General features: G+C 46.2%; 2 protein-coding genes across 4 annotated transcripts in view; both read left to right on the top strand.

Annotated features, from left to right (window-relative positions):
- Nucleotides 1-10,441, top strand: part of LOC100671519 (trem-like transcript 4 protein) — a 16,633-nt gene extending 6,192 nt beyond the window's left edge. For both annotated transcript variants that reach the window (XM_064285705.1, XM_023545945.2), the window contains exons 5-6: nt 1,068-1,123; nt 2,039-10,441. In XM_064285705.1, coding sequence (XP_064141775.1) covers nt 1,068-1,123; nt 2,039-2,230 — 248 coding nt within the window. In that variant the 3' untranslated portion in view covers nt 2,231-10,441. The remainder of the gene's footprint in view (nt 1-1,067; nt 1,124-2,038) is intronic.
- On the top strand, nt 2,290-23,886 carry TREM2 (triggering receptor expressed on myeloid cells 2). Of its 2 annotated transcripts, none has more exons than XM_064285710.1 (6): nt 2,290-2,308; nt 18,114-18,217; nt 19,759-20,109; nt 22,636-22,708; nt 23,365-23,558; nt 23,654-23,886. In XM_064285710.1, the coding sequence occupies exons 1-6, from the start codon at nt 2,298-2,300 to the stop codon at nt 23,668-23,670; spliced, it is 750 nt and encodes a 249-aa protein (XP_064141780.1). In that variant the 5' UTR covers nt 2,290-2,297; the 3' UTR covers nt 23,671-23,886. The 2 variants fall into 2 exon arrangements, with proteins under 2 accessions (XP_064141780.1, XP_023401721.1); XM_023545953.2 differs by lacking the exon at nt 2,290-2,308 and adding an exon at nt 14,212-17,922.
- Nucleotides 23,887-23,913: the final 27 nt, after the last annotated feature.

Genomic DNA, 23,913 nt, shown 5'->3' with positions numbered 1-23,913 from the left:
ACACGGCCCCGTCCTGCACTGTGCTCTCATCATTGCTATGTTTGAGCCCATTGTTGCAGCCATCGTGTCAATCCATCTCATCGAGGGTCTTCCCCTTTTTCGCTGACCCTCTACTTTACCAAGTGTGAAGTCCTTCTCCAGGGACTGGTCCCTCCTGATAACATGTTAAAAGTATGTGAGACGAAGTCTCACCATCCTTGCCTGTGTGTTTTACTAACCATATAATCCAGTGATGTTTCTGTGGACAACAGGGTGGCAACGTGGGGGCAGCTCAGGATTATTTTGGACCTCGTTGATTTCAATTTTTCAAGCTATAAAAACCTCAAGGTAGTAGTGGATTATAGAATTTTATATACTGTACAGATTTTTTGAACTGTGTAAAATCAACTTACTGGGTCACAATAGCATTTTTAAAAAACAAAATCAAATAGGATACAAAATGTCCAAGTGTTTGCAGATTATAAAGGTTAAGTATTTTTTTCATTAAACTTTTTTCAGGAATCTGTGTTTGTGCATGTATGTGTACAAATGTATATGTGTGAGTTTGTGTATAAATGTGTGTGTGTGTTTGTGTATGAGTGTGTATAAATTTGTATGTTTATGTGTGTGTGTGTATGTGAGAATTTGTATATGAGTGTGTATATGTAAGTGTGTGTGAGTTATGTGCAGGGGCAGGTAATGAGGTAAAATGTGTTTCCCTTTATTATTCCTAGTCCAAAAATTTGAAAGATGTTACTTTATATAACTTCATCAGCAAATACAGTATGCTTAAATTTGATGCTTCAGTTTGGAATTTTCAGTGATCTGGAATTGGTTAATAATTTTACTGATTTTATGCAATTTAACTGATGGCAGCCAGTTTGTTCTGTTCCTTACATCTCTGGGCACCATCTATGCTGGGCACCCACCATATCCCTAGCCAGGAAAGTGTCCCCTGGCCAAGCCTTGGCATCTCCCCCACCAGGGTCCTTTTCTGCCCAGTCAGGACCTCCAGCCTCTCCTCCTTATTTCTATGGGGGATGCCTAGGGAGAGGTCACCCCTCCAACCTTGACTGTCTCCTTTACAGGTGAGGATGAATCCCACATCACTGATGACCTCTCAGCCCAAAAAGAGGAGACCACTGTGAGTAGGAATGACCCTCACCTGGGCACAGGGGATCCAGCTTTCCAGTGTACATTTTGTTTTTTTCAAACTTCCCAGCTCTTGCTTACTCATAGTTCTTATTTACTCTGAATTTTGGACTGTCGTGGCTCCTCACGGCCCTGCTGCCTCATGGCCTATCTGCGTGCATCCCTTCCCTGTAGTTCCCAATTTGAATTCCTTAAAGTCTAGAGAGAGAAGTTGACTGACCTGGTCTTTCACCTTTACTCCTACAGGTGACAAACCCATTTCATAAGTCATGAGTTGGCCTATGGGCTGGCTATTGTTGGTCCCATGAGCTGTGGGGAAGCGTGTCCCATGGCAAAGAACATGGTTTGCTAAGGTGCTTTCTGAGAAGGGGCTGGGGACTGGGCAGTTTCCCTGGGGTAGGTCTGTCATGGCTAAGATCTCTTGGCAGAGACTCTCAGAATCACAGACTCTCAGGATTGGGAGGACCACTGTCATCTGGTCCAACCCTCTGGGAGAATCACCTCTACAATTAACATCCCTACCATCCATTTAGCTCAGTGCTTCTCAAACTTGAGTGTGCACAGAAAACACAGTTTCCTGGGCCCCACACTTAGAGATTTTGCTTTAGTAAGTCTGGGGTGAACCCTGAGATTGTGCATTTTTGACAAGTTCCCAGGTGATGCTGGCATTGCTTGTCCACGGCCCATACTATGTGGCCCTGCCTGGCCTCTTCTCAAATGTGTTCAGTGATGAAGACTTCACTACCTTCAGAAGCAACTCCTCCCAGGGATTCATTCCCCTGGGCTCTGCAGAATCAATTCCTTGTCCCGTATTTCACCAACCCCCTCCCCACCTCTGGGCCCCAGGGGACGACTGACCACTCCTAGCTGTGATGTGTATAATGAACATCTGTCTTCTGATTCCCAGGGCTTTGAGCAGAAGATGGGCTCTGAAGAGGACACTGGGGACATCCAATATGCCACACTTACCCACCTAAACCGCTTTGGCACTGAGGATTCTATCTACGCCAACACCCATTTCAGCTGGAAACCCACGCCTGACCCCCTTCTGTTTGTGGAATATGCCAGCATCGCTAGAAACAAACCCCAGCCCTCCTAGTTGGCTGCTCTAGAGACGAGTCTCAGGAACTGAGGGCAGACTTCACTGGGCAGGAAGCACTTATCAAATGCCAATGAGGTACCGAGCTGCTCTACCAGTGATGGGTGAAGTCAGTGTGCCAATGTCACTACAGACTACCAAGGGGCCATCCCTCCCCTGCAAGGGAGGTGAGGTGGGGGAAAGTCCTTATCATTCTGGAGGACAGAGGCTTTGAACCTGAGGGTTGTGATGGGCAGGCTATGGGGATAATAGAGGGGGTATTTGGGCACCTGCCTAGGGTCTGGGTCTGGAAGGAGTGCTACTACAACAGAGCCCAAATAGATAGAGGTCTGGGACCCAGTGCTCTGAGTAAGCTAATCCTCACCTCCTCTGTGACCATGACTTCCTTCCTGACCAGGAGCCATGAAATCTGGCAGATTGTGCAAGTTCCTCTAGTGATGACACTCTCCTTGAGAGCCCCCTCCCTTAACTGTCCTCTTAAGACCACCAAGCCAAGCTGGAAAGCTTGGACACCCCTCTCCCTCCACCTCCAACTCCCTCTTCTCTTTCCTGGCCTCCTGACTGTAACTCCCCATCTGTTCATGGAATTCTCACTCGCCTGCCAGGAGGAAAGCTGGGACGTGAGCAGTGCCCCCACTACTCAGTGGACCCCCAGCTCTTGGCCTTGCCAGGGTTGGTGATAGGCATCCCTCCCTGTCACTGCTCATAGACCCCCCACTCAAAATTGACCTTGGCTCCGCTGCCTTCCACAGAGACCATTGCCCAATCTGCTAACTTAATCTCAGTCAAGCAAAGTGGGTTGGAGGAGTCATCCTGCTTAGCGTAAGTATTTTCCATAGGGGCCTTCTGGAGACAGAAAACCAAAAAAAACCTGTTGCTGTTCAATCTGTTCTGACTCATAGCGACCCTATTGGACAGAGTAGAACTGCCCCATAGGATTTCTTAGGAACAGCTTGTGGGGTTTGAACTGCTGACCTTTTGGTTAGCAGACACAGCTCTTAACCACTGCTCCACCAGGGCTCCTCTGGAGACTGGGTCCCTTTTTATTTTGTGTTCCAAAGAAATGACTCTGAACTCTGGCAACTTCAGGCCAAGTAGGCGGAAGGATGGCATCCTCTACATTGTGGGAGGAGATTGCTTGGAACTGCAGAGTCATCACTTCTCAAGGTTGATGTTAAAGGTCATCAGATCTAACTGACACTGGGATGCCAGAACCCTCTCCCCTAGAAGTCCTAATAAGGAGTCATGCAGTCACTGCCTCAATCTCTCTGAGGACAGAGAACTTACCTACCACCCAACCCAAAACCCATTGTTGTCGAGTTGATTCCGGCTCACAGTGACCCTGTAGGACAGACTAGAACTGCCCCATAGGGTTTCCAAGGCTGTAATATTTACACAAGCAGACTGCCTCATCTTTCTTCTGGGGAGCGGCTTATGGATTTGAACCGCTGACCTTGTGGTTAGTAGCTGAGTGCTTAACCACTGTGCCACCAGGGCTTACCTACCACCCAGGCAGCTCTTTATTCATATTTGGTCAGACAGGATCTTGCTTGCCTTCAGGTTGCAATGAGACAACAGCATGTCCTCGAGATGGGACCTGACGGTGAGGCTAGGTCACGGCCAGAAGGGAGTAGGGGATTGGAGAGGAGATGAGTGGGCAGCTTGAGGTCTGGCAAAGATGGTCTGAGAGGGTGAGGAAGTCCTTTGAGAGGAAGGTGGGGAAAGCTCCTGATACTGGGACATCTCTGTTGCCATTGTTAATCTTCCAGGTCCCCAGTGTTGGGCACAGGGTTGTCCCCAGCCTACAGCACCACAAGGCATAGACCGTGCAGACCTGCAGGGTCAGAAACTCAGGGAGTTGAGGGAAATGAGAGCATGGAGGGGAGCAAGATGCTCTAGGTGTCACTTTGGGTCCTGAGAGCTCTGCTCTCCACCTTCCTACCTGAGTCCTTCACCTCCTGCTGCCCAGATATGACTGGGTGGGTAATTCCTGCACCCTGACTCCCGCCTGGTCCGACCTTGCTGGGACAAGGAGGTCATTAGCATTAATGTGCAGCCTCATCTGACCCCTGGTCTTTCCCAGTTTGAGGCTCCTGGAAGCAAGTCTACATACCCACTGAGGAAGTCCATCTTTACCAGGTTCTCCCCACCTTGGGTCTCCTGCCTGCCTTGCTCTGGCTCCAGCGCCAGGAGCCAGCTTGAGCATCATGAGCTGTTGAGACCCAAAGGGTTTATTTACTTTCACTAGAGCTCCTAGACTTATACCTACTCTGTGTTCATTGGACAAGCAGTTATGTGTGCCCGCTGACCACCATGCACTGTGCTCAGGGTTGGGGCTGTAGAGGTTAATTCTGGTAAGCTAATATTTATGGAGTGCTTTTTGTGTGCCTGGTTCCCTCTTCATGTATTAGTGGCTCAAACATCCCTATGAGGTAAGTACTTCCTGCATCTTGCAATGGGGAAATTGAGGCACGGAGAGGTGAATAATTCCCCAAAGTTACACAGCTAGTAAGTGGTGAGTCTTAGACTCTGCATTTTTTTTTTAGTGTCAAGTTTTTGAGTTTTTAACAATTTAATAGGTTAGAAATGATATTTCATTCATTTATTTTTCTTTTTTAATTGTGCTTTAGGTGAAAGTTTACAGAGCAAATTAGTTTCTCATTCAATAGTTTATATACAAATTGTTTTGTGACAATGGTTGCAATCCCTGTGATGTGTCAACACTCTTCCCTTCTCCACCCGGGGTTCTAGTACCTAGTTAGTGACCTCCCTTTCCCACCCCTCCCCTCCCTTGTAACCATCAAAGATTGTTTCTTTCTGTGTGTAAGCCTTTTCTCGAGTTTTCATAATAGCGGTCTCATACAGTATTTGTCCTTTTGTGATTGACTTATTTCACTCAGCATAATGCCCTCCAAATTCATCCATGTTGTGAGATGTTTCAAAGATTTCATCTTTGTTCATTATTGTTGTGTAGTATTCCATTGTGTGTAGGTACCAGTTTGTTAATCCATTCATCTGTTGAAGGGGAATTAAGTTGTTCCCATCTTTTTTGCTATTGTGAATAATGCTGTCATGAACACGGGTGTGCATATGTCTATTCGTGTGATGACTCTTATCTCTCTAGGATATATTACTAGGAGTGGGGTTCTGGATCATATGGTACTTTTATTTCTAGCTTTTTAAGGAAGTACCATATCATTTTCTACAGTGGTCGTACCATTGCACATTCCCACCAGCAGTGCATAAGAGTTCCAATCTCCCTGTAACCTCTCCAACATTTGTTATTTTCTTTTTTAATAAGTGCCAGTAACATTGAGGTGAGATGGTGTCTCAATGTAGTTTTGATTTCCGTTTCTCTAACAACTAATGATCCGGAGCATATTTCCTCGTGTGTCTGTTAGCTGCTTCAATGTCTTCTTTGGTGAAGTGTCTGTTCATATCTTTTGCCTTTTTTTTTTTAATTTCTCATTCAACAATTTATACACAAACTGTTTTGTGACGTTGGTTGCAACCCTCATGATGTGTCTACACCCTCCCCTTCCACACCTCAATTCCCTGTTTCCATCGTCTATTTTTCCTGTCCTTTCCTGCCTTCTTGTCATTGTTTTCGGACAGGTGTTGCCGTTTTGGCCTCATATACATGACTGAACTAAGAAGCACATTCCTCACGCGTATTATTGTTTTATAGACCTGTCTAGTCTTTAGCTGAAGGGTGAATTTCAGGATGGATTCTACATTTTTTACTACTATGCTTCCCAATTGCCTTAATGATCTTATTGTTGTGTGGGGGTTGGGGTGGGTAGGGGAAGTGGCAGGCAGATGTATGAAAAAATAATGACAATACAAAGCAATCATTGCTCCAGCTGGATGAATGCTAAAAGTGCTGGGGGGTGGGGGTTGGTGAGCATGAATTTTTCTGATGCAAGACACAGTCCTAAGTCTAGGAGTAACGAGAAGACAGCCAGGAGTGTGGTTGACTTAGTTGGACAGTTCAAGGGAAGTGACTCTGAACCAGTGTCCCAGATAACAGGACCTGGGTTCCTCCTATCCACCCTGCCTCAGGGAGAGGGCTGCCCTTCCTACCACCACCAAGGGCCTGAGGGTACCTTTCCAGAGCTATGATTTTAAGAATGTACCCCTTTCCCTTAACTTTGGTTGCCCTTAACCTCAGTTGCCTCAGAGAACCCATGGTAACCAAGGTATCCCAAAACCACAGGGCCCACTGCAAGGCATTCATGGGTGAAGAGGGATTACTGGTCCTTGGCTTTGGGGATGCAGGAAGGCTTTTTAAGCCATTACAGGTGTATGAGCTTCCCACCCTTTCAGCATGATTCTTCTCCCTAACAGCTTGCCCGCCCAACACAAAGTGCTTCCTCCTTCACTTTGTCTCCCATGCTCTTTACTTCAGGGCACACAGCACAATATGCAAACATTGTATTCATTGATTTGTCTACTTTTATTTTTTGGTTGTTATTTTGAGCCACTAAGTTTTGGGATAGTTTGCTATGCAGCCATAAATAACAAATAAAAAAAAAAAAGTTTTGGGATAGTTTGCTATGCAGCCATAAATAACAAATAGCCAAGGCAAATTTGAAGAATAAGGCCATGGGGGGAGGGGGTAGCCTTACTCTACCAGAAACCAAGACTTGCTACAAGTTATAGTAATCACAATGTGATGCTAAGAAAACAGGCCAATGCAATAGAATAGAGGGGAGAGAAACAGACCCATGCATATATGGCAACTTGATAATCAATAGTGTCATAATAGTGTTGGCATTATGGATCAGGGAGGAAAGGATAGATTATTCGACGAATGGTGGAGGCACAATTAACTACCTATACGGGGGAAAAGTAAAATCGGATTCCTACCTTACGTCTTACACAAAAATAAACAAATAAACTTAAATGTGAATAGCAAAACAATAAAATGCTATAGAAAATATTTAAAAAATGCTTTTATGACTTCCGGATATTTTCCAGTTCTGAGAGTTCACGAAAATAATCATAGAAAAAATGGAGTTCATTGAGTGACTTTGGGGCCCCCAAGTGGCATTTGCTCTATAAAAATGCATAGACAACACTTCAGGAATGTGCTGTTACCAGATTTCTGTTAGAGGTTTGTTGCGTCTCAGAGGGAACAGCAAAAAGACACTTGAACTTGGTACTGTGTGTGCGTTTTAGTGTTAAGGTAGGTTTATTGTAAAATTCCACCTGATACAATGTAAGAGAGAAAGTAAACTTTTCACTTCCTAGGTCTGAGCCACTGTTTGTTTATTTTCATGTGCAAATGAAAATACGACAAAGCTGGGTGAAGTGTTAGTTATACTTTTCTGTACCTCAAAATATTTCTTAATCAAAGGGGGGAAAAAAAAACCAGCTATTGCAAAAGTCCAAGCAGAGCTGATGCAGACATGGCATAGCCCAGGCTGCTGGCACTTGAAGAAGAGGGAGTGGCCCTGAGGAGGGAGCTTGGGGTTGGCACCACCCAGCTTGACGAGAGGCTAAGACATGAGGGCAGTCTGCCTGGGAGAAGCCTGGTGGCCAGTGGCAGTGACACTGAAAGCTATGTTAGAAGAGAGAGCCAGTTTGAGTTTAGGTTTAGGAACAGGTACATTGTAAGCAACTTCAGGACAGTTAAGCTTAAGCAGCTGGAGGTGAGAGTCTGGAGCTCAAAAGAGAGGTCAGAATTAGGGGGTCACCTGCTGATCCAGAGGGGAGTGGCCAGAAGAGTTCTGACCCTTGGGAGATACATTCGCTTAGATGATGAGACCAAGAAGAGGCTTCAAGGAAAAAGACAGAGAAGCCATCAAAGAGGTAGGGGAAATGCCACTATTCCCCAGTGCATCATCAGTGTAGGCTAACTGCCATAACAAACAATCCCCATAAAAGTTTCTCATGGCATCACAGTACAGTGCAGGTGGATAAGGAGGCTTTGCTCCACATAGTCATTCAGGGACCCAGGTTCTTCCAAATAGCATCTCTGCTATCCTTTATAGCCTTAGAGCCCTCCTCTGGAGCCTTTGCATCTGGCCAGCAAATGAGAGGAGAGAGAGGATATTGAAGATTGCACAGTAGGTTTTATGAAGCGGCAAACTTCATTTCTTCCAGAGCCCAGTCACCTCTAACTACAAGAGAGGCTGGAATATGTAGTCTAGCTGTGTGCTAAGAAGGAAATTTTTGGTGAACAGCTACATAGTCTCCTCTAAGAGTCAAGACATTGGTAAATAAAATTTCATCTTAATATAAATTCTAAATCCTAGGGCAGTTTCTCAACATTTTCTTCTTCAGAAATTTGGCCTGTCTTCTCTTTTCTTCTCCTGCCTGAGTTTCTTTCCTCCCGAAGTCCTGACTGGGGTTTTTTTTTTTTTTTTTTTAAAGAAAAACAAACAAAAAACCCCATCCTCCACCTACTGCAGCTATCATATGTGTAACCCATATACAAGCTGGACTTTATAATGGTCCTGTCTTTCATGGACTTTCAGTCCTGTCTTTCATGGACTTTCAGTCAAGGAAACTCAGCCTGACACCAGCAACGAAATCACTGAAATAATGTAAAACTTTACTTTGCCTCTCAAGGAAACACACAAGAGTACCATTTTCAAAGCTCACATTTATCTCACTGTCAGTACCTGGCAGCTACCTCCTTACTCACATCTCTCAATTCTCAAGCCAGTTTTTCCTGGCTCTTCAATTCTTTGCCTACTCACCAGTAAGTCATTATTGTCTCTACTGAAGAAGACATGTCTCTTCAGCCCAAAATTTAGAAATCAGCAAGTTGGGCCTGAGGTAGTTGAAAGTATGGGTCCTCCATATCTCTGGTCCTTGATATAAGTCTCATATTTTTGTTTTGTTTTGCTTACTGTTTAGCATTTAAGTGGGCTTAATTATTTAGAGAAGTTTTAGGTTTACAGAAAATTGTACAAAAAGTACTGAGAGTTCCTCCTCTTCCCCCTGCACACTGTTTCTCCTGTTATTAACATCTTGCATTCCTGTGGTACATTTGTTAGAATTGATGGGCCAGTATCAATGTATTATTATTAACTAAAGTTCATAGTTTACATTAGGCCTCACTGTATGGGTTTTGACAACTGCATAACGTCTTGTGTCCACCATTATAGTATCATATAGAATAGTTTCACTGTTCTTAAAATGGTCTGTGTTTCACCTCGTCATCTGTCCTCCCATCTCCCTGGTGACCACTGATCTTTTTACTGTCTTTGTAGTCTTGCCTTTCCCAGAATGCCATATAATTGAAGTCATACGGTACGTAACTTTACAGGCTGGCTTCTTTTACTTAGCGTTTAAATTTCCTCCATGTCTTTGTAGCTTGATAGCTCATTTCTTTTTATCTCTGAATAATATACTCCATTGTACGTATGGATGTACCACAGTTTGTTTATCCATTAACCTGTTAAAGGATGTCTTGGTTGCTTAAAATTTTGACAATTATGCAAGAAACATTCATGTGCAGATTTTGTGTGGACACATGTTTTCAATTCATTTGAGTAAGTACCTACGAGTGTGATTGCTGGATCATGCGGTAAGCCTACATTTAGCTTTGTAACAAACTGCAAGATTGTCTTCAAAAGTGTCTATACCTTAGGAGACAGTGAACTTTTATTAAGAGTGATGGAAAAAGTTGGAAATAGACAATGGTGATGGTTGCCCAACATGATGGACATGATTAATGTTACTAAACTGCATGTGTGCGGAATATTGAAGTGGCAAATGTTTTGTGACAAATGTATTTACCACACAAAAAAGTAGCTGTCTTATTTTGCATTTCCACCAGCAATGAATGAGTTTCTGTCACTCAACATCCTCACCAGCATTTAGTGTTGTGGTCTTATCTTTTAGGAAGTAAGATATTTGAGGTTGTGGTGATGGTTTGGAGATGTGGGACAGGAGTGTGGTGTCTGCTGCAGGAGAGTAGCCTTGGAACATGAAAGGAGTGGGTCACAAGCTAACGCTGAGTAAGCTTACTACATTTAATAAGGTATTTAGATTTGTTTCCCAATATTCCACAAAATATTGGTGCTTTAAGGGACGTTAATAAGTATCATGAATCAGGAAGACAGAAGAAAAATTGATGCATTTGAACTATGGTGTTGGCAAAGAACATTGACTATGCCATGGAATGCCAGAAGAAAGAGAAAGTCTGTCTTTGAAAAAGTACAGCTAGAGTGCTCCTTGAAAGCGAGGATGGAGAGATTTTGTCTAACATACTTTGGACATGCTATCAGGAGGGACCAGTCCCTGGAGGACATTGTCATGGATAGAATTGTGTCCCCCCAAAATGTGTGTCAACTTGGTTGGGCCATGATTCCCAGTATTCTGTGGCTGTCCACCATGTTGTCGTCTGATGTGATTTTCCTATGTGTTGTAAATCTTACCTCTATGATGTTAATGAGGTGGGATTATGTTATGTTAATGAGGCAGGACTCAATCTACAAGATTAGGTTGTGTCTTAATCTCTTCTGCAATATAAAAGAGAGAAGTGAGCAGAGGGACCTGGGGTCCCTGTGCTGAGAAGCTCCTCAACTGGGGAAGATTGACTACGAGGACCTTCCCCCAAAGCCTACAGACAGAGAAAGCCTTTCTCTGGAGCTGGCACCGTGAATTCAGACTTCTAGCCTCCTAGCCTGGGAGAGAATAAATTTCTCTTTGTTAAAGTCGTCCACTTGTGGTATTCTGTTATAGCAGCACTAGATAATGAAGAAAGACATCATGCTTGGTAAAATAGAGGGACAGTGAAAAAGAGGAAGGCCATTAACTAGATGGATTGACACAGTGGCCGCAACAATGGGCTCAAACATAGCAACGATTGTGAGGATGATGCAGAATCAGGCAGTGTTTCGTTCTGTAGTACACAGGGTCTCTACGAGTAGAAACCGACTTGACAGCACCTAACAGTAGCAAGTGTCATGTGAAAATAATCTATGCTAGTAATATATTTTCACCAAATATTTTAACGTAAGGAAAAATAAACCATGCTTACCACCATTTGTAAGAGTCAACTTTTATAAACCCTCTTAATATTCATTAGTAGGAGACAAAGAGACAGATGAAATAAATTATGCTATATCCATGCCAAGGCATACTATGTAGCCATTACAAAGGATAAAGTAAAGCTGTATCTCTTGATATGAAAGATGTCCTGAATATGTTAAATAGAAAAGTGCAAGCCACAAAATAATATATCTAGCATAAGCTCATTTGTGTGTGTGACTAGTCGCATGTTGTTGTTGTTAGTTGCCGTTGAGCTGATTCCAAATCATGGCGACCCCACCTGTGCGGAGTAGCACAGCTCCATAGGATTTTTAAGGCTCTGACTTTTGATAAGCAGATCTCTAGGCCTGTCTTCCAAGGCCTCTCTAGGTGAGTTCGAACCGCCAACCCTTTAGCTAGTAGTTAAGCGCTTAACCATTTACACCACCCAGGGACTCCATAGACGGACATACACCAAAATATTCATAGTGAATATCTCTGGGGACTGGGGTGAGAGGAGTGGAGGAAAATCTCACTAGTAATATGATTGTTAAGAGCTCTGGTTCTGGAGTCAGATTGCCTAGGCTCAAATCTAAGTTCAACCTTTTACTAGCTGTGTGATCCTGGATAAGTTATTTAACTTTTCTGAATCTCAGTTACTTGGGACAATAATGTTACCTACCTTCCTCATAGGTAATGATTTAGTACACGTGAAGCATGTAGAACAACGCAGCACTCAATAAATGCTAATGTCCTTTAAGTGATCAAATTATGGATAACTTTTACCTTTTGAGAGTGAATTTTTATGTAACTGAGTACAGTTTTTAAAAGATTTTTATAATACTCAACACACTTTACATAGTTGTTCTTGTAATAGACATAATCTGCCTTTAAAGCTATGTCCCACCTAAATACAACAGGCGATCATGGGATAAATTGCCTGTGGTTTGAAGGTATGACGTTACAACTGCACAAGAAGTATCTACCCAGTAACTATTGATATTGTTGACGTATGTCATGTACTTAATAAGTGTTGCTATATCTTGAGTCTTAAAATTTCAACACATTTTTAAACTATTTAATTATTTATTTAAATAATTTTAAATATTTAAATTTATCTAATTTTTAATATAGCTATTTTTTAATTATCCTTAAAAGTTTTGGAAAACCCATCAAGTTTTACAGTGACTGGTTTAGTCGTTAGGACTATTTTTGCCTACTATTCTAATCCAAGCACAAATTATAACTCCAGAGCTCCTGCTGATGTCCCCAAAATTTAGAGTAATTTTCAGAAGGCCTCCTGGTTAAGGAATGTTAGAAAGGGCTGATCTAGATGCACATTAATCAACCAGTTGCCCTTGAGTAGCTTCCGACTTATGGCTACCTCACGTGTGTCTGAGTAGAAGGGTGCTCCATAAGGTTTTCAATGGCTGACTTTTCAGAAAGAGATCACCAATGCTTTCCTTCAAAGTGCCCCTGGGAGGACTCCAACCTCCACCTTTTGGTTAGCAGCCAAGCGCATTAACCGTTTGCATCACCCAGGAGCTCCAGATGTACAGTAGTCTCAGCATTTACTTTCCTGTTTAATCCCAGAGCTGCATGGTGGGCTGCGAGTACTAAGGGAAAAACTTGTGACCTGGCTCAGGCCATAACATTAAAGAGAAACAGCACCACTGTGCGTGGGGTCTGCTCAGTGCTGGCGGTGGGAATCAGCCCCTCCCTGGAGGAAGTGTTTTATTTTTCTTCAGAAAGGCAACAATTCTCTAACAACCCTTACTTCTAAGCCATTATGCTTCCAGTCATGGCAGGATCAACCTTCCACTGGCAGACCTCTGTGGTCAAAATCTGGGTCCCTGTTTCCATCCCAAAGGGCATTCTGACTTTCCAACTCAAGCTCAGACCGGAAGCCCTAAAGCGCCCTTTCTGGTTGAAATGGTCCATTCCACATATGTTCCAAATTCTCTCTGGTGACTCATTTCAGTCTTTTAACTGAAATGGTTATTGATGGATTGATTGCAGAATTTGTTACAAAATAACATGGGAGAAGGGAAAGTGGACTCTTATGGATTGAATTGTGTCCCCCCAAAACGTATGTTGCAATCTTAACCTCTGTACGTGTGAATGTGACCTTGTGCGGAAGTCAGGTCTTTCTTTAAAGATGTTATCAGTTAAGAAAATCATAGTGGAGGAGAGTGAATCGTAATCCCATTTGAGTGGTATTTTACAAAAAGGGAGAACAAACACAGACACAGAGTCACACTGGGGGAAGAAGCCACAGAAAGATACATCTACAAGCCAAGGGTCACCAAGGATTGCCGGCAGCTACCGAAGCTAGGAGAGAGGCAGGAACAGTTCCTCTCTCAGAGTCCGCAGAAGAGATCAACAGGGCCAATACCCTGATTTGGACTTCTAGCCTCCAGAACTGTGAGACAATACATTTCTGTTCTTTAAAGCCCTCACTTTGTGGTATTTTGTTATGGCAGCACTAGGAGACTAAGACATGGCCCAAACAAAATTTGCTGTTGAAGATGGGTGATTGGTAGATGGGCTTAATTATATTAAATTCTCTGTGATAAAATAGTTGAAAAAAAAATTTTTTTTAAGTAACATGTGGGTGGGTAGAAGTGGAGATGGTGAACTCAGAGCCCTCGTGGGAACAGGGCATGAAAGGGTAGAAATTGAAGAGAAGCAGAGGAAAGTGAGGGGCTTTTCAGGACAGGCAAGGCTGCCCATTTGAAGATGGAGAGAAAGTTACATTGTTGAGGGTGGTGTTGCTGAAGACACTGGAAGCGAGAAGGCATAAGTGAAAAAACAAAGTGGCTGGGACTTGGGCCCAGAGAGCACAGGCATCTTGGAAAAGGGAAATGGAGATGGGCAGGAGGAAGAAAGGAAGATTTTAAAGAGAAACGTATTGAGGATTGAAGAAAATAATACAAGCTATCTTTTTTCTTTTTTGAGTACTTACCAATGTGCCATCAACTTTATATACCCAGGTGGTGAAGCCAGGCTCGGAGAATTAAGAAACTTTCACAAAGACACTGTCATGGATTAAACATCTGTCAACTTGGCTAGGTCCTGGTTCCCAGTATTGTATGGTTGTCTACCATTTTGTCAGCTGATGTGATTTCCCTACGCGTTGTAACTCCTATCACTGTGATGTTAATGAGATGGATTAGCAGCAGTTATATTGATGAGATCTATAAGATTAGATAGTGTCTTAAGCCAATCTCTTTTGAGATAAAAGAGAGAAGCAAGCAGAGAGACATGTGGACCTCATACCACCAAGAAAGCAATACCAGGAGCAGAGCATGTCTGTTGGACCTGAGGTTCCTGTTCAAAGAAGCTCCTAGATCACAGGAAGATTGGTGATCAAAGACCTTCCTCCAGAGTTGACTAGAGAGGAGAAAGTCTTCCCCTGGAGCTGGCACCCTGAATTTGAACTTCAAGCCTACTGGACTGTAAGAGAATAAATGTCTGTTTGTTAAAGCCAGCCACTTGTAGTATTTCTGTTATAGCAGCGCTAGATAACTAAGACAGACACATAGCAGATCACAAAGCTGGGGTTTTAAGCACAGGTCTGGAAGAAGACAAAGCCTGCATGCTTAACCCCTACTCTGTCCAGCTTCCGATACCCACGCTTAGGGCCACTCCGCCCCCATGGGCAGGCTGAACAGCTGACCCTGGCCAGAATGTGGACCAGTCCTGATCCAATCAAGGGCTATGCTTCTGTCTCAGCCCTATGACACATATGATGCCTTGAGCCAGGTCCAGAACTTGGGTCCCTGACTCATCTCCTGTGTTCCTGACCAGATCCTTTCATTGAACCTGCAATCCTATGTTACCTTGGCTGGGCCACCATCTGCTGCCAGCCTGACTTGATGTCTGCCTGCTTGGGACCTAATCTGATCCCCACCACACACACACATCTGCAGGATGTCCTGCCCTGGAAAGGGAAATCATTGACCCTGAACAGGAATTGAGAGCTTCAACTTAAAAAATATGAGATGCTGAGAATAGAAGAACTGCCTAGCTGCAAGTGTCAGAGACTCGTGGTCCAAATACAAGGAGAGAGGCAGGGCTGGGCAAGGGCTTTTCCAGATTGAGCTGATGGTGTGCCCTGATAGAGCTTGAGTTGTCTCAGCTTTGAAAGGCCAGTTCCTAGCCACATACACCCTTCCCCAGTCTAGCACTAGGTATTGGTGCTGACCGTGGTCCTGGCAAGAATCTGGTGCTTCCCTAGTCCCTCAGGTTAGCTAGAGTGAGGATGGGAGGGTCATGGGGGATCTGAAAGAGTGAGGACTCTCACAACTGAAGGTCTTGATTTATTCCTAGGGAAGAAGAGGGGAGAAGAAGTGTGCATTGAGGAGGGTGAATATTTGGAACAGCTACTACGGAGAGTTTACTAGGGAACACTCAGGAATTCAGAAAAGGATTTCCCAGAAGCTGTGAGGTCTCAGTCAATGTTAGACATCAGGAGTTTGTCAGTGTCCAGTCATGCTTCCAGGTCTGGGGCTTTCCCCAGCAATGCTCACCATCATATCCAGGGACACTGAGATTCCAAGAGGCCTGAGGTCTTCAGCACAGTGACTGGCACATATACGGTGGTTGACTGAATGCATGCACAAGTTAACGGCAGGGTTCAGTGGAATGATAGAGGGGAAAGATCTCTGTGCCCAAATGTGAGGAAGTGGGTATCACTGACCTCTTAGTTAGCAAAGGGAAAAGGAAGGACCCTGGACTTGGGAGATGGGCAGTGCAGCAACGTTCCTTCCATCAGCTGGTGACCTGATAAACTACCTGTGGTACATCCATGCAGTGACTATTACTCAGCAATAAAAAGCAATTAATTACTGAGAAGTACAACTTCATCCATGTTGAATGCATTATGATAAGTGAAAGAAGCCAGGTTCAAAAGGCTAGATGCTGTATGATTCTATTTATATGACCTTCTAGAAAAGCCAAAGCTATAGGAACAGAAGTCAGATTGGTAGTTGCCAGAGCCTGAATTGGAGAGGAGGATATTGACTAAAAGGAGCACAAGGGAACCACTTGGGCTGATGGAAATGTTGCTACACAGACGTATGAGTTTATCAAATATCATAAAACTGGACATCTACAAGGGATGAATTTTTCTGAATAAACCCGATGTTTCTTAAAAGAAAAAAAAAAGACCACGGAAGAGCACCTGTAGAGTGATCCTCAGGTGGCCCCAGGCCCCTCATTCTCCAGACTCATAAGTCAAGGCTGGGCAGTTGGTATTATAAGTGAAGAACTGTCTTATGTTCACCATTAATTCCCCATCTCCAAAGACACTGTCCACATGGTAGATGCACAGTAAATATGAGTAAATAAATGAATAAAAGAACAAATAAGTGAATGCTTGGAGGAGACTAACCAAACCAAACCAGTCGCCTTTGAGTCAACACCAACTCACGGTGACCCCACGCATGTCAGAGTACAGCTGTGCTCCATAGGGTTTTCGGTGGCTAATTTTTTGAAAGCAGATTTCCAAGCCTTTCTTCCTAGGTGCCTCTGGGTGCACTCAAACCTCCAAGCTTCCAGTTAGCAGCTGATCGCATTAACTGTTTGCACTACCCAAAGTAGACACCGATAATCTGCAGGACTCTGCAGAATCCTTCAGCCTCTCCTGCTACTACCCCCAGCACAACTCACTTCCCTGACTCTCAGAATTTCTTCAAACCTCCACCCTTCAGCAGCCCTGGTGATGCAATGGTTAAGAGCCCAGCCACTAACCAAAAGGTTGGCAGTTCGAATCCACCAGCCACTCCTTGGAGATCCTATGGGGCAGTTCCACTCTGTCCTGCAGGGTCACTATAAGTCAGAATCAACTGATGGCAAAAGGCTTTTGTTTTTCTCCACCGCCCACCCACTGCACCCCAACTCACTGGGGTCATGTCACACCTCTGTGCCTTTACACCTGAGGATCCCTGTGCTGCATCACCTTTCACAGGGACCCCTACCTGTGAAAAAAACACACCCTCCACCCAGAACTCCAGGAAATATTCTTTCCTGTCCTGTTCCATAAGATGGTTGGGAGCTGAAGGTGTTTGTGTGCACAAAAGTAATGCCAGTGCACGTATGTGTTCACAAGAGGTGAACAACTGTTCAAAGAAGGCTAAACCGTGGGCAGGAAATTCCAGGTGGGGGGAGAAAACTCTCCCTCATAACAGCAGATTTTCCCTGCTAAGATAATAAATAGTAATAGTTAATATTTGTTGAGTGCTAACTGTGAGTCAGGTCCTTTTCTAAAGCAGTTTACCTGTAGAAATTAATTTGATTTTCCCAATAACTCTAAACACTATCAGTTCCCCACTTTATAGGTATGGGAAGGAGACCCAGAGGGGTTGTTGGCTTGTGTTTACACACGCAGGAAGTGAGCAAGGAAGGATTGAAAGCCAGGCAGTCTGGCTCCAAGGTCATGCTCTTAACTGTTGCCACATTAAGAGGTGTGGTGTCCAGGGGGACAGAGTAGAGGGGCTGGGTAAAGGGCTTGACCTCAGAGACAGCCGCTGCTCTCCATCCTGCGTAAGGCTGGAACTAGAGGACGGCTCAGTGGCTGCAGGAGGGTGTGAACGCAGCAGTGAGGCTTGTGTCCCTGGACTAGGCTCTGCAGGAAGACCAAGGGCCTTGGACCCTGACCAGCCCCAGTCTGGGGGGCCCACTCGGGTTGGCACGGAAGGATGGTGTGTTGGCCTCAGGGAGTTTGGGGCCCAGTCCACCCTGGGGGCAGTGGCTGCTCCTCCTCCCCTCCTCCCTGCCTCACACCCTGGCTCTGAATCATGAAGCCAGACCCCAGTTCTGACTGTTGCTCAATCCCCAGGAGCCCAGTTCCCGTGGGCAGCGCCTGACATGCCTGATCCTCTCCTTTCTGCAGTTTGAGGGAAAACAAGATCTTGCACAAGGCACCCCGCATCTGCCCTCGCCCAGAGAAGAACGACATGGAACCTCTCCGGCTGCTCCTTCTGCTTTCTGTCACAGGTAGGATCCCCATCCTCCTCCTCCCAGTCCCTTTTCCTCCCTTCCTTGAGCTGGTATTAAGGGGGACCACTCAACCGAACTCTGAAGGGGGGATCCTCGTCAGGCCCCTGCCCCCTGTCCTGCACCCCTGACCTACCCCACCACCCATAATCCTCATGCTCTCCCCACTTTCAGTATCGAACCTGCTACCAAACTGTTCATACATTTGGGGGTAACAGGGCTGGTGGGCTTTGGCCCCATAGGCAGGGAATAGATTCTGAGGGTGGTATCTCAAGCACTAGCTACACTTGGGGGAAGTCTTGGTGGGTCTCTGGTAAGAGCCCCTAAAATCACACACTACTTAAGTCTAGGGCCAGCCCAGAGGAGTACCAAGGTAGGATGGAGGGGAGAAAGGAGAAAGAGAACTGAGATGGGCAGCCTGTGTCTTCAGGGAGCCTCCTCCTGAGCTCCGAAGGTTCTTTTGCCCATATTGCCCTCAGCCCTTCATGGGAGGTGAGGGGCTGAAGATTTCTGTCATTGAGATGGGAGGCTGACACCCGAAGTTCTTTTAACCAACTGTCTCTTTCCATTGGAAAAAGGCCCCTTGTGGTCCCCCAGAGCAATGGGCAAACCTGGGTGATAGGGGACATTGTCACATTGGAGTCTTGCTCCTGCACTTTCTTAGCTCGAGGTGGGGAGGGGGCTCTGGGGCATGTTGTCATGAGGCAGTGGGATGGATGGGGGACAAGTGCAGAGGGGCACTACCCGTAGGTTCCATATGGCAGGCCACCAGCTCCCCGACCCCATCTTTCAAGTTTCTGTCACCACTTGTTTGGAGTTGGGGTAAAGGGAGGAGGACCAAGAGAGGGGAAACTGAGGCAGAAGGCTCTCGGTGAGTCCCCTGTAGCCCTTGCACTGGAAATAGGCTGGTACTCTAAGCCCATCTCCCCCACCCTAGCGGGGCCCCAAAATAGCAGCCTCGTGTCTCCTCCAAAATAACTCCGAGACGAGTCCCTCCTGAAAGGGGAACAAAGCCACAGAAATAGGGAAGCTGGAAGCTGAAGGTCAGGAAAGTGGAGAGTGGGAAGCCAGTACCAGTGTGGGCGGCTGCAGAGTAAGCAGCATGGGCAGGACGGGGAGCGTGCCCAGCCCAGGCCCCGCGGAGCCAGCCCCAGGCCTGGCAGAGCCACTGGCCCTGCTCCCCTGAGGTGGAAAGGGCAGAAGGGAGGTCCTAGCCCCTCATAATGAGAGAAGATGTGCAGAATAGAACTAGAGGGGACTTGAAGACCAAATGTCTCTGGAAATAGGCCCAGATAGGGTCAGTTAGATCTCCAGAAATGCCCAGCAAGTCCAACAGTGACAAAGCCAGATCCTGGAACCAGGCTTCCTGGTTCCCAGCTCCCTTGTGTTCCTGTCTGGGATGTGCTTCCTTTTCCCAACTTGTATAAGAACTTAGGCTTCTTAAGGGCAGGATTTTTGTCTGACTTCCTTGCTGCACATAGTAGCTGCTCAATCAATACCTGGTAAATAAGCAAAGGCGTGGATGCATGTTTCCTCCCCAGGACTGTCCCGAGCCCACAACACCACGGTGTTCCAGGGTGTGGAGGGCCAGCCCCTGCAGGTCTCCTGCCCCTACGACTCCTCGAAGCACTGGGGGAGGCGCAAGGCCTGGTGCCGACAGCTGGGTGAGGAGGGCCCTTGCCAGCGGGTTGTCAGCACTCACCGCTCATGGCTGCTGTCCTTCCTGAAGAGGCAGAATGGGAGCACAGCCATTACAGATGATATCCTGGGTGGCACACTCACCATTACGCTGCGGAACCTTCAAGCCCATGATGCTGGGCTCTACCAGTGCCAGAGCCTCCGTGGCAGTGAGGCCGACATCCTCAGCAAGGTCCTGGTGGAGGTGCTGGCTGGTGAGTAGGCTACTGACCGAACCTCTGGCTCACCTATGGGCCGGGGTTCATGTCTTTGGTGTCTGTGTGCAGGACCACCTGCTGGGTTTTTGGGGACCCTAGGAAAACCCATAGTGTGGACCTTGCCCCCCACTCAGGGCCACCATTGGTCATTGTACAGGTTGCTTACTGCACACACACATACACACATAAAACCCAATTGCCATCAAGTCGATTCCAAACCATGGCAACCCCATGTGCTGTAGAGTAGAACTGCTCCTTAAGTTTTCAAGGCTGTGACCTTTTAGAAGCAGATGCCAGGCCCTTCTTCCGCAGCACCTCTGGGTAGGTTCAAACCACCAAACTTCTGTTAGTAGTCAGGCACTTAACCATTTGCACTACCTAGGACTCCTTGCACAAGGGGGTCAAAAGCCAGTCCGGACTCCTCTCACCTGGCTGAGCTCCTTGTGCAGGACTGCACACCTGCAGGAAGGGCGCTTCCTTTAATTTGCATAAGGCATTCATTGTATGAGCCAGCTGTGACCCTGCATCCCCTAATGGTTTTATTCCTTTGACATTAGGTTAATATGAGCATGGAATCCCTGGGTAGTGCAAATGGTCAATGCACTTGGCTGCTAAGAGAAAAGTTGGAGGTGTGAGTCCACCCAGAGGTGCCTCAGAAGAAAGGTTTGGTGATCTACTTCCAAAAAACCAGCCATTGAAAACCCTGTGGAGCACAGTTCTGCTCTGACTCATGGGGTCGTCGTGAGTTGGAACTGACTTGAAGGCAACTGGTAACTGGTAATATGTGAACACTGTAGTGGTCCTTGAGATGTAGGAGGAGATTCATTTATTCCTTCATCTAACCAACCAATGAACCTACCAACCTGAATTAAGCACCAACCTGCCTAGAGAGAAGGCTTGCTGTGACATCGGGCAGGTTGCTTCACTTCTCTGGGCCTCCATTTCCTCATCTTTAAATGGGGACCGTGGTGTCTGTCCTGCTGACCCACAGGGCTCCCGTGAGGCATAGATGAGATGACAGAGTTAACAGTGCTCTGGGGTAAATGCCACCCTGTCGCCCAGCCTCCTGTGGTTCAACTGTCTTGGAATCCTCACTCCAAGTCTGATGTAGGTGGGACAGGGTGGTTACTTTGCACAGGGGACACCCTCCAGCAAAGCCCCCCATCTGTGTCTCCAGAACACGACTGTGTTCCAAAGGAGACCGAATCTGGGGTTATCTATCCTTTTACTGACTCTCTCCTCCCCCGCTCCTCCCCTAAACATGGCCCCTATCATGGAAATGAGGATTCAGAGTAGTACTTGCCTGGACTGGGAGTGAGGGGGTATGGGCGACTGCCTGCCTCATATGCAAAACCTCACCTCTGCTTTTCTAAATGTGCGCGGGAGGTGGGGAGGACAGGAAATCTCAGGGTTTTTTAAGGCTTAGCCGGGAGGTCCCTGGGCGGCACAAGTGGTTTGCACTTGACTATTAACTAGAAAGTTTGGCAGTTGAAACCCACCCAGTGGTGCTGTGAAAGGCCCGGCAATCTGCTTCCATAAAGATTACAGCCAAGAAAATCCTATGGAGTCGTTCTACTCTGTAACATATGAAGTTGCCATGACTTGAAATCTATTTGATGGCAATGGTTTTCTTGGTTTTTTTTAAAGAGAGTGGCGGGAAAATAATAATAATAAAAATCCATAGTTTGTGTAGACTGCTTGACAGTTTATGTACAGAAGACTTTCAAGTACAGTAAGTACCTGGGTTATGAGCATCAGATTTACAGAATCCTTAAAAAAAAAAAAAAATTTTTTTTTAAAAGAAAAAAAATTTTTTTTTTTTTTACTTAAGGTTATGTAAATTTGCCCTCCCTTTTTGAAACAACTTAAACAAGCCCTATACCCCAAACCCGTTGCCATCCAGATGATTTCTACTGATAGCGATCCTATAGGACAGAGTAGAACTGCCTCATAGGGTTTCCAAGGAGTGGCTTCTGGATTTGAACTTCCAGCCTTTTGGTTAGCAGCCGAACACTTAAGCACTGTGCCACCAGGGTTTTGAACCAACCCCTGCTCCCAACAAATTATCATTGAAAAGGCTTTGAGCCTTTTCTTGTACTAAACCACAACCAACTAAATAAGAACATCAAGCACCTGTTCTTATGTACATCTTGGACTTAAAGACACACCTAGGATTGGATCTCGTTTCTAACCTGGGGCCTGGTTTACTTTCATTATTCCATCTGATCCTCAAAAGCCCCTGTACGGTGGGAGATGCCGTTGCAGTTCTGAGTTCTTAGGAGGTACCGGGCCCCATTTAGAGATTCTCTCACCAAATCCTGGCATCACTCTTATTAAGGAAGTGTTCTTCATTGCCCCACTTTACAGATGAAGAGACTGAGGCTCAGAGAAGTGAAATGACTTGATCTACAAGGGACCAGAGTATAGCGTGCCTAACCCCACACGCAGGGTTTTCCCTGCCCACCACTGCAGGCTGCCTCAAGGATGAGGGGGCTAGAAGCTCACAGACTCTGTCTCCCACAGACCCTCTTGACCCCTGGGTCCCCAAGGAATCGGAGAGCTTTGAGGAGGCCCAAGTGGAGCACAGCATCTCCAGGTACCGTGACAGGTCTTCACTAAGACCACAGGGCAGACCTCCACCCTGCTGAGGTACGGCAAGGGGTGAACGGTGGGGGTTCCAAGGCAATTAGAGCAAGAAAGGGCCTGGCTATGGTCTTGTCTAAACATCCCTCCAGCTAGCCAGGATGGGCTGGTATGGTTGTTCCAGTTAAAAAAATCAAATATGTCCATAATAGCCAGGCCTCCTGAATGGGCACCTTCTACCTTCTACCCCTCCCCAGGCAGCCCTGATACCCCCACAATTCAGCAACAACGAAAGTGTTAGGACCATGCAAAATGGAGACTCCAGGACCGTGCTCCTTTGGTAGGACCAGAATCAGTTCTGATTGGTCCATGCCTGTGCACACACAAACACACACGCAGCATACTATCGTGTACAGCAGAAAATCACTAAGAAAGTGAAGGTTATGTGTTAAGTGTACTGAGCGGTTAGTGGGATATCTATGACTGGAACTCAGGTCCCCTGACTATAGGCTCCTTGAACCCCACAAAGCCCCATAAGAGGTGGGGTGTTGGGAGGAAGGCACTCTGAGCCCCTAGAGGCTCCTGTTTTCTCTCCATTTCTCTCTGAGGGCAGACCCACATCTGCACTCCACCTCACGGCCTCCTACCTCCCCTTCTTTTCTCTCCAAGGAGCTTCTCTGAAGAGGACACTCCCTTCTCACGCACTTCCATCCTTCTCCTCCTGGCCTGCATCTTTCTCAGTAAGCTTCTAGTAGCTGGCGTCCTCTGGGTTGCAGCCTGGCGTGGGTGGAATCTGAGGACACCCCTAGCCAGTGGGCTCAACCATGACCATGACCCAGGGTACCAACTCCAAACCCTGACAGGTGAGCTTGAGAGCATGGCGGTAGTTGGGTGGTGGGTAGGGCAGGGGTGGCTGGGTGGGGCTGAGAGGGCCATGTGAGGGCTTCTTCTATTGCAGGGCTGAGAGACCCCTGAGAAGACAGGAGTCCAGATGGGAGGAGAGCCCTAGGAGAAGTCCAGCCAGGGATCAGCCCATCTGTACACTCACCCCCTCAGCCACCAAGACTTTTGGTTCTGCCCTGGCAAGAGACCACCCTGACTGCACCCTGCTTCCCTGGATCCCTGGGAGCAGGGACTTCTTGGGGAGAGGAGTGTGAAGGACATTGGACATTAAACACTCTCACAAATCAATTCTAGACTTTCATGTCAACTGGATGG

This window comes from Loxodonta africana, chromosome 1, assembly GCF_030014295.1.
Source record: "Loxodonta africana isolate mLoxAfr1 chromosome 1, mLoxAfr1.hap2, whole genome shotgun sequence".
Lineage (NCBI taxonomy): Eukaryota > Metazoa > Chordata > Mammalia > Proboscidea > Elephantidae > Loxodonta > Loxodonta africana.
The sequence above is the reverse complement of the archived record's forward strand: the minus strand, read 5'-3'. Positions and strand labels throughout refer to the sequence as shown.